At 38.2% G+C, this 12719-nt stretch overlaps 1 protein-coding gene across 1 annotated transcript in view; it reads left to right on the top strand.

Annotated features, from left to right (window-relative positions):
- LOC140166976 (uncharacterized) overlaps positions 1–12719 on the top strand; it is a 142275-nt gene that overhangs the window by 70096 nt on the left and 59460 nt on the right. The window contains 11 exon segments of the mRNA XM_072190459.1: positions 1019–1170; positions 2089–2246; positions 4092–4165; positions 4747–4907; positions 5472–5691; positions 8601–8738; positions 8741–8915; positions 9857–9924; positions 10284–10544; positions 11172–11438; positions 11875–12063. Of these exon segments, the coding sequence (XP_072046560.1) occupies positions 1019–1170; positions 2089–2246; positions 4092–4165; positions 4747–4907; positions 5472–5691; positions 8601–8738; positions 8741–8915; positions 9857–9924; positions 10284–10544; positions 11172–11438; positions 11875–12063 (1863 nt within the window).

The following is a 12719-nucleotide window of genomic DNA, read 5'->3' as shown; positions in this document are numbered from 1 at the left end:
GTTCACTGCTTGAACCATTTATTGCATACATACTCCTCAGTATACATAACATACAATTGCTTTACACATGCTTTTAGAAAGATAGTTCGAAGTCCCTGCCTTACAACTCTTACGAGGTGAAGCCCTATCTTGAAAGAACTTAACACCTGGGATGGGTCCATTCTGCCCATATCAAATTTTGAAACGTTGCAAGTTATAGCATGTTTGCATGGGATATGCGCCTTGCTCTTAGAAACTGTCTCCTAAATCTTCTCTGTACTCTCCGTAGATTCGTGTCGACCAGCGATTCTTAACTATGAATGCACACTGAAGTATGGAATACTGTGGAGCCACTCCAATAACTTTTACCAGGTCTAAACTAACTTACACTGTCTACACTTTATAGCCATTCTGACACACCATCTACTTAGTAATCTCAATAATACAATTTAAATTACCGCCCTGGATGGTGTTGATACACAATCTTCTTTCACCTCACCTGAATTATTCAAGTCAATAATATTACTCTCAAGTAATAAATATTGATTATAACATTTATATATATTATGAATGAAGAAAAAGGCAAGGAAAATATTAAACATTTCCATGATTTTCAACATATCATCCTCACAAGGTATTTGCAGTAAAATAGAGCTTTGAAAATGGTGCGCTACTGATCCAGCGTTATGATGAAAAGTGTAAAAAACACCTACTTTCCTTTAGAATCATTTAACTTCTGAATAGAATGTGCTATCTTTATGATCTAAAATTCTTAAAGAAGATAAAACTTTTATAATTACAAATATTTAAACAATTAACCCCAAACTGGCACAAAAAATAGTAAAACAATTCGTCAAAAAATGAGAAGTCTTCGGTACCAATCATTTTGATACACCCTGTATCTGTCTTGCTGTCTGTCTGTCTCATTCTTTGTGTCTTGCTTGATTTCTTTCTCTCTTTCTTATTTCTCTTTTTCTCACTCAAGTTCTTTGCCTACTATGTGTACTTAATTTTTTTTAAATATGTTCATACATTGCAGCTGTGACATACCAGGTAACCGTGGTGACAGGAAATGAAGCAGGCTCTTCCACAGATGCAGACGTGTACCTAGCCATACATGGTGAACAGGGAGACACTGGGAATAGGGCTCTTATCAAGTCTGATAAAGAGGAGAAATTTGTAGAAGGACAGGTGAGACTCAAAGAATTCCATTTAAAAAACATTGTTTTTCTTCAAAAATATGCAGGGAAAGAGATTCAGGAAAGTATGCTCTGTTTTTCTTCAAAAATATTAAGGGCAATAAATAAGAAAACCAAAAGTAAAATAAAAGCAAGCACGGAATTTTGTGTCAGGTTCTGACAGAAAACTGACAGGGATGTAAATCTTCAGGAAATTTTGCTTGGATCTTCCCTGTACAAAGTATAGGGAAATACACATTTTCAGGAAATGTTAAAGCAGTTTCAGGAAATAATGTCAGTGCTTGTTTTCATCCCTGAAAACAATAATGTGTGGGTTGATCAAGATTCCAGAACAGCTTTCACTTAAACAATGTTCTTTGGAATTTAGATATTTTTATATTAAACTGATGGCAAAATCTATTGAAAGCCCTTGAATGTAAAATGCATTCCACCAGAGAAGCCTGTATGATGTGAATGCTACTATTTTTAGGTCAAAAAGTATAATATCAAGATGATATTGTGAAGCACCAGTGTATTCTGCATGTTTTTGAAAGGTATGTGACTGTAAAGACATTTGAGATCTTGAGCAACCGAAGACTATGGCTACCGGTAAAAGATCAAGAACTCGATAATGACCAGGCTATAACAGTCTGATGTCTTGCCGGCATTTTCTAATTGTAACAGCCAGTCAAGTGAATGCAATTTTCCTCGGCATCTTCCACTATAGAAAATGTAGAGAAGGAGAACAAATCTCAAAACAAAGCTAATCACTTGAGTAGAATATCAAGGAGAACTAAAAATGTGACATCTGTCTCAATGAATACAGTTATTGGACTGTAGCCTGAACTTACAGGAATGTTCTCTGAAAGATATCATCATAACTGTTTCAAATTTGTTTAATGGTTACAATTTTTTGACCATTTTCTTTCAGGCTGATACATTTGAGATCAAGGCTATTTCTGTGAAGCAACCCAAGACTGTGGTTATAGGACACAATGGCAAGGGACGAGGCGCTGGATGGTTTTTGAGAGATGTCATCGTGAAAGACGCCAATGAGCCTATGATGGAATATGTCTTTGAATGTAACAGGTGAGTGTGGTTATAGGACACAATGGCAAGGGGCGTGGCGCTGGATGGTTCCTGAGGGATGTCATCGTGAAAGATGCCAATGAACCTATGATGGAATATGTCTTTGAGTGTAACAGGTGAGTGTGGTTATAGGACACAATGGCAAGGGGCGAGGCGCTGGATGGTTTTTGAGAGATGTCATCGTGAAAGACGCCAATGAGCCTATGATGGAATATGTCTTTGAATGTAACAGGTGAGTGTGGTTATAGGACACAATGGCAAGGGGCGTGGCGCTGGATGGTTTCTGAGGGATGTCATCGTGAAAGATGCCAATGAACCTATGATGGAATATGTCTTTGAATGTAACAGGTGAGTGTGGTTATAGGACACAATGGCAAGGGAGAGGCGCTGGATGGTTCCTGAGGGATGTCATCGTGAAAGATGCCAATGAACCTATGATGGAATATGTCTTTGAATGTAACAGGTGAGTGTGGTTATAGGACACAATGGCAAGGGAGAGGCGCTGGATGGTTTCTGAGGGATGTCATCGTGAAAGATGCCAATGAACCCATGATGGAATATGTCTTTGAATGTAACAGGTGAGTGTGGTTATAGGACACAATGGCAAGGGGAGAGGCGCTGGATGGTTCCTGAGGGATGTCATCGTGAAAGATGCCAATGAACCTATGATGGAATATGTCTTTGAATGTAACAGGTGAGTGTGGTTATAGGACACAATGGCAAGGGGAGAGGCGCTGGATGGTTTCTGAGGGATGTCATCGTGAAAGATGCCAATGAACCCATGATGGAATATGTCTTTGAATGTAACAGGTGAGTGTGGTTATAGGACACAATGGCAAGGGGCGAGGTGCTGGATGGTTCCTAAGGGATATCATCGTGAAAGATGCCAATGAACCCATGATGGAATATGTCTTTGAATGTAACAGGTGAGTGTGGTTATAGGACACAATGGCAAGGGGAGAGGCGCTGGATGGTTCCTGAGAGATGTCATCGTGAAAGATGCTAATGAGCCCATGATGGAATATGTCTTTGAATGTAACAGGTGTGATAAAGAAACAAATTATATAAACAAAACTTCCCTCTTTAAAAAGTAGGAAATAAAGGAAAATCACTCATCAGAGCCAATGCAGAAGCAAATGCATTTTTGTGATAAAATTCTACTTTACCCCATCAAAATGCAGATTTTGGTATCAGGTGAAAGCTCATATTTTTCTCATTAACATATTGAAATTTGGCATTCCAAAGAAATCATTAAAAAACGGTTGAATTAGTCTTAACTTTGGTATAGTACGTTTGAGACTAATTCGATAGTTTTTTTATGATATCCTCGGAAATACACCGATATGGAACTTCTAATTTCAATATGTTAATGAGAAAAATAAATCTGTCATTTGATATCAATTTATTACATGAATATCAGTATCATTAATAAAATCACTATAGACTATATTATCATGCTGTATAAATGTCAGTAATTCCATAAGGAATTAGTCCCATTTACAAGAAACATTTATGTGTTCTTTTTGCATGAATGCTTGAAAGGGACAACATTTTATGTTATACATCAATTATAAAGAATTCCATTTACCAAATATATCAGGTCACCTTCCTTTAATGTATTCATGTCAGAATAAAAGTACAATGATTACGTAAATGGGGTGATAAATGAAAATATATTCAGTTGAGGCCCAGTGTTGTGGTTTTACAAGGTGGTTAGGGCTGTAGTGAACAGTGTAGGGTATGAATCCTCTCTGTCAAAGAGATCGTAAATTGATCTTTACATTGCCCTCTATGACTTATTTTATTTAAAATATATTGTTGTAATGTTGTTTGGTTTTTACTCAGGTGGTTGGATGAAGGTGAAGATGACCAATTGATAGAGAGAGAACTGGAACTCACAGAAATCAGGACAGTAGAACGTAAGTTTCTCATCTGAAGGCCTAGGAAGGAGGGGGTTGCATTCCTGAAGAATTTGAAAAACAATACTATTGATGTTGTATTGAGATGAAAAGTGAACTGCAGAGGCATAATCTTATCTCTCCATTTGCTGCCATGCACTGTTTTAGAGTTTGCCAGCACAAAGAAGTAAATCCAACATCACTAAAATGGAGCTACATTTTGGCGCCACTGAACTTTATACAAAGTGAATGATTGCTCTTGGATATATGTCACTGTGCCACTGAGTCCTGTTTTATGTAGATACAATCATTCATACATCTGCTAATGGACATATGTCTTTGTGCCACTAAGTGCTATCTGGATACAATTATTCATTCACCAGGTAATCCATGTATGTCTTTGAGCCCTCGCTATCTAGACGTAATCGTTCATTCTGCAGGTAATGGATATACATTTTTGTGCTGATAAACCTTTGACTATCTAGATGTAATGATTCATACAGCAGCTAGTGCAAATAGATCTTTGTACCGCGAAGCCATCAATATTATAACTATTGATGAGATTATTTATTTAATTGAATATTATAACATGTTTTATACAGAGTTTGACTGGAAGATCTATGTGACAACAGGTCCATTAGATGATGCTGGTACAGAATCCAAGGTGTCACTTTATGTGTATGGTGAAAAGGACATGACACAAGTAGACTTGGAACCTGCACATGGGGATGGATTTCAACCAGGAACTACTGAAGACTTCAAAGTAAGATTTAGTGTGTATACTGCCCTATTAGGCGATGAAAAAAAAGAACCCTGTTCTACAGGCGGAGAGACATTTCAAGAAGGGTTGGTCGGTCAGGCCTTTTTTTTTACAAATGATGTTAAAAATCACCATATGTGACGGAGTGAATAGGTGTGTAAGGTTTTAAGAAATCTAGAATGGTTTGTTCTGAATCTGACAATTTGACCAAAATAGTGAAATTTTCCCATGAATTAATGATAAACTATTTAGGGGAGGCCGGATTAGTGTAGTGGTCTTCTCACCACTGTGGTCCGAGTTCAATTCTGCACGTTGTCACACGTGAGTTTGGTTGCCGATCCATGCTTGTCCCTGCAGGTTTTCTCTAAGTGCTCCGGTTATCCTCCTGCTCTAAAATCAGACCTCTTCCCATATCCATGTCCTGCTCTTATTCGGTTATGGCATGCCTTAAATTCAGTAGCCTCTGAGCGCTATATTGGGCTTTGCATGGCTTTGGCTGAATGTTATAAATAAATAAATAGAATAAATAATATCAAATTGACATTATCTTCTGCTCTTCATCCGCAGGTTAATCTAGGAGACATTGGTCCAATATTCAAAGTCCGTATCGGTCATGACAACAGCTCGCCAACCGAAGGCTGGTATCTCAAGAACCTACGCATGGTGGATCTGTTTGAAAACCAAGAGACGTCACTTGACTTTGATCGCTGGATGTCACAGGATCACGATGATAAAGATGTGTGGAGAGAACTCCCGGTTGAGATACCTGGCAAACGAACCATGCCAAGTAAGAGCTTAAACAAACAAACAAATAAACAAAAAGCACCAATATGTCTTTTTTTCAGAGATGATATTTCTCAGGAATGTTATTGATTTCAGGTTTATATCTCTCATTCTCTGCAAATACAGGAAAAAAGACATTTAGGATTTCCTTACTACCATATTCAACCTTAGACCTAATCAGCACCCACAGGGCCCTATAACTCGACTTTTGGGGAAGGGGGAGCATTTATTAAAACAATGAAAGTCAAAATTGGAAATTTATATCATCAGTGCATTATACACTGTTAGCATCATAATTCTAAGCCAAAAGGTTTAGAAGGGTTCTTGAATCATTCATACAGGGGTGCTTATTATTAGTAACACGTTTTCCAGTGACATCTCTATATAAAGTTATGATAGTTTTATGAAAGCTGTGGTGAAAGCTCAAAACACTGAGTAGAAACAAGCCAGCATTGCAAGGATATCAGCAATAGTGTCATTGATTTCTAGTAAGTTAGTGATGATAATGATTGTAAACTGTACATGCATTTTCTTCTCTATGCCCTGATTTGGATACTTGGAAGCTCTTGAGGTCTCTGAGCTGGACTACACACCAGATTTTGGTGGGTTAAATCAGTGTTATGAATGTTCAACCATCCTCTTCCCTCAAAAAGCCATGTTGGTGTACTAATTCAGGTGTACTAACTGCTGGAGTATTTTGTGGCTGCATAGCCAGATAACATCACTCACTGTATAAAGTGCAGTTTTTGAAGCTTTGTCCATGATGCAATCTAAGCTCAATCAGTAAGGTCTTAGACTCTGGTGCATAGGTTTGTGTGTTGATGCAAGTTCCAACCCCAACGCTTTTCCTGTTTGTTCTCTTGAAAATAATTAAGCTCCCCTGGGCAAAAAACTAACTGCTTATTGTCTTCGGTATGAGAACTTCGGGAGCTATTCATGGCTGTGAGGGTTTATTGTGGTATGCATAGGGTGTGCTCTCTGTTAATAGCTGCAAGTTAATTGTTAACATGTGTTGTCTTTGTTCTTGTGAAAATAATTGAGCTAACTTGAAATTCCCTTTGTCAAGGAACAAATTGCTGATTGTCTTGGTTACCCACACAACAACTTGGGGAGCTGATCCAGGCTGCGATGGTTTATTGCTGCTAAATGGTTAATAAATGTTGAGTTTATTGTCGTGAAAATATCTGAGCTAACTTAAAATTCCCCTGTGCAAAAAAAACTAACTGCTTATGTCTTGGTTACCTATACAAGAATATGGGGATCTGATCCTGGGTCCAATGGCTTATTGTGGTATGTATAGGGTGTGCGCTTCTCTGCAAGTCCCTGATTGTTGCTAAATGGTTAATATATGGTGTGTCTTGGGTCACAGTGGTGAGTGAATTCCTGTAAAGTGTGCTGAGGCTTGTGTATTTATGCCTGTGTGTAGTACACAATAAATTACTATGCTGAAGTGGTATACTATATTTTCTCTAATAAATGCTCCCTCAAATAAATGCCCCCACATGTTTTTTTTAGTAAAAGTGATCAAAATGAAGACATTTCCATGCCATAACATGTAGGTAAGCTTAATACTGGCATTTTTTTGGATGTAATGGTCGCCAAACTGATGGACCTGGAAGTAATTTGCAATAAAAATCAAACTTATTGACTTCTCAATTAGAAATTTTCGCTTGACAAAACCAGTAAGTTTTTACTTACTCTCTAATATTTCGTCCTACACGTCGGAGGGCTTCTTCAAATGTGAAACATCTGATCTACTTTCCCGGGAAACTGACTTCCGGTTGTGATTGGTCTTGTATCCAGTCTTTAAAAGTGGGTCATATACGTGACTTAGGAAATAAGTGCCTTCCTCTCTATTCATGGTCTTTGTCCCCCTATTTCTGATCTCCATTGCTTCTCGTACTTCTCTGGATCTTCTGATATGCTCTTTGCCAAGTATCTTGCAGTCCTCCCAGTTGACAACGTGATTTGCTCTAGCGACGTGATCAGATATGGCTGACTTCGTTTGTTCTTGCTCTGATGTCCTTCGCTCTGACCGAGTGAACCTTTTCTCATTCGCTTTCCTAACCTCCGCTTGAACGAGTTCAATGAATTTTCAAAAAGCACAAAGTAGACACTGCAATGAAGCCCCACCAAACCCTCAAAAAGATTTTGGTCCACCCAAAGGACAAGAGAGACAAACTAAAGACAGGCAATTGTATTTATGAGATCGGCTGCCAAAATTGTGATCTTAGTTACGTTGGTGAAACCTCTCGGTTGTTCGGGATTAGGCTCGCAGAACATCAAGCGGAGGTTAGGAAAGCGAATGAGAAAAGGTTCACTCGGTCAGAGCGAAGGACATCAGAGCAAGAACAAACGAAGTCAGCCATATCTGATCACGTCGATAGAGCAAATCACGTTGTCAACTGGGAGGACTCCAAGATACTTGGCAAAGAGCATATCAGAAGATCCAGAGAAGTACGAGAAGCGATGGAGATCAGAAAGAGGGGGACAAAGACCATGAATAGAGAGGAAGGCACTTATTTCCTAAGTCACGATATGACCCACTTTTAAAGACTGGATACAACACCAATCACAACCGGAAGTCAGTTTCGGGAAAGTGGATCAGATGTTTCACATCTGAAGAAGTCCTCCGACGTGTAGGACGAAATATTAGAGAGTAAGTAAAAACTTGCTGGTTTTGTCAAGCGAAAATTTCTAATTGATATGTCTTACAAACCTGATGAATCTATTCACTGAAGTTATTGACTTCTAATAAATGCACCCTTTCAAAAATATCACTCTGCAGGGGTGTTTATTAGAACAAATATGAAATTGTAGAAAGCCCCTGCTTTCGAACTTCAATTAGAAAGTAGTAGGTGAACCATTCCCTTAATCCAATTAATTATGTAACCCTTCTCTGTTCAATTCCAGTCACAAGATACTACATCCAGGTGTTCACAGGCAGCAAAGAAGGAGCCGACACAACCAGCAAAGTCTACATGAACATCTTTGGACAGAAAGCCGACACTGGGTTTCGAGAACTGGTCCGTTCAAGAACAACAAAGAGAACAAATTCCAGCAAGGACAGATGGATGTCTTTGAGATAGAAGCAGTGTTTCTAGGAAAACTACAGAAGGTGATTGTGGGGCATGATGGGACGGAAGCTGGGCAAGGATGGTACTTGGAGAAGATTCTGATCAAAGATGCACAGAGAGCAAAGAATGAAGTCTACTTTGGATGCAACAAGTAGGTGACAAGATCATTTGGTTGCTATAGCAACATATTGGGCTGTTCCAGTTGAAATCCATGCACCCCCTATGGAAGACATGATAGTAATGTCTTACATAGGGGTGTAAATTTCAAATGAAGTCAGGTAACTCCATTTGAAATTCACACTCCTTGTGTGGAAGATTAAGGTCATGTCTTCCATTGAGGGTATATGGATTCTAACTGGAATAGCCCATTATTGAAAATAGTGATGTAAACTGAATAGCATGTAAATTAGGTAGGTGAGAAAAAAAATTGGCTCAAATTTTTGTCCAATTTAAAAATATATTTATGTATAATGAATTCAAGTAAATGAGAATTTCACATCATAAAATAATATGTCAATTATAAAGGGTGTTTTTGAAGTTTTGATCAGATGTAATGGTTTAAACTATGATTATAAATAAATGTACAGTGGTGTCTTATTTAGCCACATTTCCACCTGTCATCATAGAGTTTGGTCCTGAAGCAAATTCCAAAATAATAGCTATAGCAATATTATGTTTGACCTCACTCGGTGGGAATTGTTAGGCTTTTACCACTACATGGAAAAGTAAACCTATGTTAAGAGTGATATAGTTAACCTGTCTGGTTTATATTGTGTGTGCTAAATAAAGTAGACAAAGTATAGGACTTAAATTATGAATTCATGACACTTCTGGCGAGATGTTACAAGACACTTTTCAAAATCAAATATATTGATATTAATCTGCAATGTTGTAAGGCCCGCTGATTACGAGCTGATCAAAGCATAGCAACAGTTTGTTGTTAATAGTTGTAGCATCAGTTATGACATTGAAAGTTTCAAATTCAAAATATGTGAACAAAACTTTTGCCTTGTCCAATTTAGGCCTGGTCCTTTCATACTTTTTCAGCAGAAATTACTTAACACTAATGAATTTGACTATGATTTGTTTCAGGTGGCTTGATGTTGGAGAAGGGGATGGTGCTATAGAGAGAGAATTGAAGGCTAGTAAACCACCGACAAGTAAGTAGACAATTCTGATGGCTTATACATAAGAAGTAGGGGCAGTGAGATAGATTGAAAGACTATGGGTGGGTGTGAGGATGGTTTGTGTGTTCAGGGGTAAATTGATGGTGTAAATATCAATATTAAAAATTCATGCAGTATTATATTGCCTATGTTCTAGCATTAATAAAATATGAGGGTCAAGCCCTTTTAGCCTGCAGTTCTGCTGAAACTGATAGTCTCCCTAAAATATTTATACATGGCCACATTCACCACCTTTTATGCTCTTCTTTAGGCAAATTACCATGAATTATTTGCTGGCACTCAAGTCAATGCTTTCAGTCATAACTTTTCTGTTTTATATTGCTTTCACACAGAACCAAACAAAGTGACTGACTTAGCAGCAGAAAGCACTACAGATACCATAACACTAACTTGGAAAGGGCCAGCAAAAGACAGGACAGGCTACAAGGTGACGTGTGATCCACCAGATGCAGAGTCAGAGGTCGACATCGATGATGGCAAAACAACAGAGGCAGAGTTCAAAGGTCTCATGACAGGGAAGGAGTACAAGTTTTCTGTTGTGACGGTTAATGGGGATTTGTATAGTGAAGAAGTAGAGCTTAAAGCTAATACTAGTAAGTACTGGAATAGAAGGGTAGCAAATAGGGTCACAAGAAAACTTTGCTACATGGACAGTCATACGCTACCAGATTCCTATAAGATTATGGTCACCTGCACAGGTACACCATGGCCAAGGTACTTATGCTAGGGGAGTACCAGTGTAGTACCATTGCTGGTGGGTCCTGAGCAGTATCAGCATTGGTACTGTGTAGTTACTCTTTGTGTACCACTCAGGTACCTTAGTGACAGTATACCTGCGCAGGTGGCCGCAATTGGAATCTTGTAGTGTACGATGTAGATAAATAATCTTTTTCAAGAGTCGCAAGGCCCGGGGGGGGGGGGTTCAAATATATGAGGCATACAGGGATGTGCCACTCCAGTGGATAGTTTTTTCATCAAAAATCCTAGGACATGAGTCTCCTTTAAACATTTTCTTCACTATGCAATGAAAAAATCACAATTTTCTTGTGCTACATGTAAAATTTTAAGGCTCCAACCTATATTAATTAAAATTTCCAGATATGGGTTCCTATTTTTGGCAAAATTACCCCTAGAAAGGAAATTTAAATTTTAAAACTGTTTTAAAGTTGTTTGAGAAAAAATATAATAATTTAATGACTTTTGGTCATTTTCTTTCTCAGCACCCAACCAAGTAGTAGACCCAGTCTTAGACAGTACCTCTGATACCATTATTGTCAGCTGGACTCCTCCATCACATGGAGAATTCACTGGTTACAGAGTACGCATCTCACCATCAGATGCCAGGAAATCCAAGCTAGATATTAAGGATGTCAACCAAACAAGGGCAGAGTTCACAGGGCTGACACCTAATAAGAAATACAAAGTGTCAATCGTGACATTGAGTGGGCAGGCGGAGAGTGAGAAGGTCACAGTACATGAGAAAACAAGTAAGTTGATATTAAGATGAGATTTATTTTTGAAGTGTAGAATTACCAGATTGAATCCTGATTGTTTAATATAAAGGTAAAAATTGATGACATCGATTTTAAGAATTTATTATTTACAAAGAAGTTTTACCAGAATTACTTTTGTAAAATTTTTCAGTTTATGGTAATCAAGGAATCAAAACTATTTTTTTGGAACAGGAAGGTGTATGTATATGATACAAGTCTGTATATGATTATAGCTGTATGTTACATATGGCTACTTCAGAGGGCATGGTTTTGATCTTCAGATGTATATTAAAACCCAATGCATATGCACACACAGAAAGTGGACTAATTGCCTGCTCAAATATCATTTCCAAACAAAATCACTTCAAATTTATGATTTTTATAGAGAAGCTTAAATTTGTTGGTATTTTATCACCTTTTGCTCTATTAGAACCACAGGATATCCGCTTACTCCGGGTGACAGGCGAATCGTATAAATCCACCTCAAGAACCATCACCATCTCCTGGAAGAAACCAGAGGGTGATGTCACAGGCTATCATGTCTACCTCATCCCACCAGAGGGCGACAAACAAGAGAAGACGATTGAAAAACCAGATAGAACATCTGCTGAATTCAAAGGTATGCTAGCCCTATAGTCTGTCAACTCAGATGTACAAAGAAAATAGACCTCAGAAACTAGGAGGTATGAGGATAATTATTTCAGTGCAATGCATGTGTAAATGCTTCCTTGGCGCATTAGCTGCTGAGTGGTTTGTACTTGCCAAGCGCAAAGCATCAGCCCCCGATGCCACAGCTTTGGTTTGTACTTCTAGGTTGAAGCAGTATAGCAGGGGTCTCTGATTTGCTCACAAGAAGTATACAGTGACCTGTTTCTTTTTTCTCTTGTGTTTAAAGATGATTGATAGTGCACTACACTAAAAAGGCATCACCACACTTGAACAGAAAATTGCTGATCATTATGTGGCCCAAAGCACACCATATTAAAACCAGTAGCATTATTCAGAGTTACAGCTTTATATAGCACATAACCCTAATCAGCTTACATCTTGATAACTACAGACAATAAGCAGTTTGACCAGGTCCAGGGGAATTTGAAGCTAACTTGATTATATCACAAGAACAAACTAAATCAATGACTTCAAGGCTCAAATTTGCATTGCCACACACCAATGCCCAGTGTCTAATATGCCTTATGGATTGAGAGAAACTAGTTCATCTCAAAGAAACGAAAGTGGTAGAATTTAAAATTTGTCATGTTTGTCATGAGGAGGAAA

The sequence above is a fragment of the Amphiura filiformis genome, chromosome 12 (genome assembly GCF_039555335.1).
Source record: "Amphiura filiformis chromosome 12, Afil_fr2py, whole genome shotgun sequence".
NCBI classification, from domain to species: Eukaryota; Metazoa; Echinodermata; class Ophiuroidea; order Amphilepidida; family Amphiuridae; genus Amphiura; species Amphiura filiformis.
This window is presented reverse-complemented; position numbering and strand designations above follow the sequence as displayed.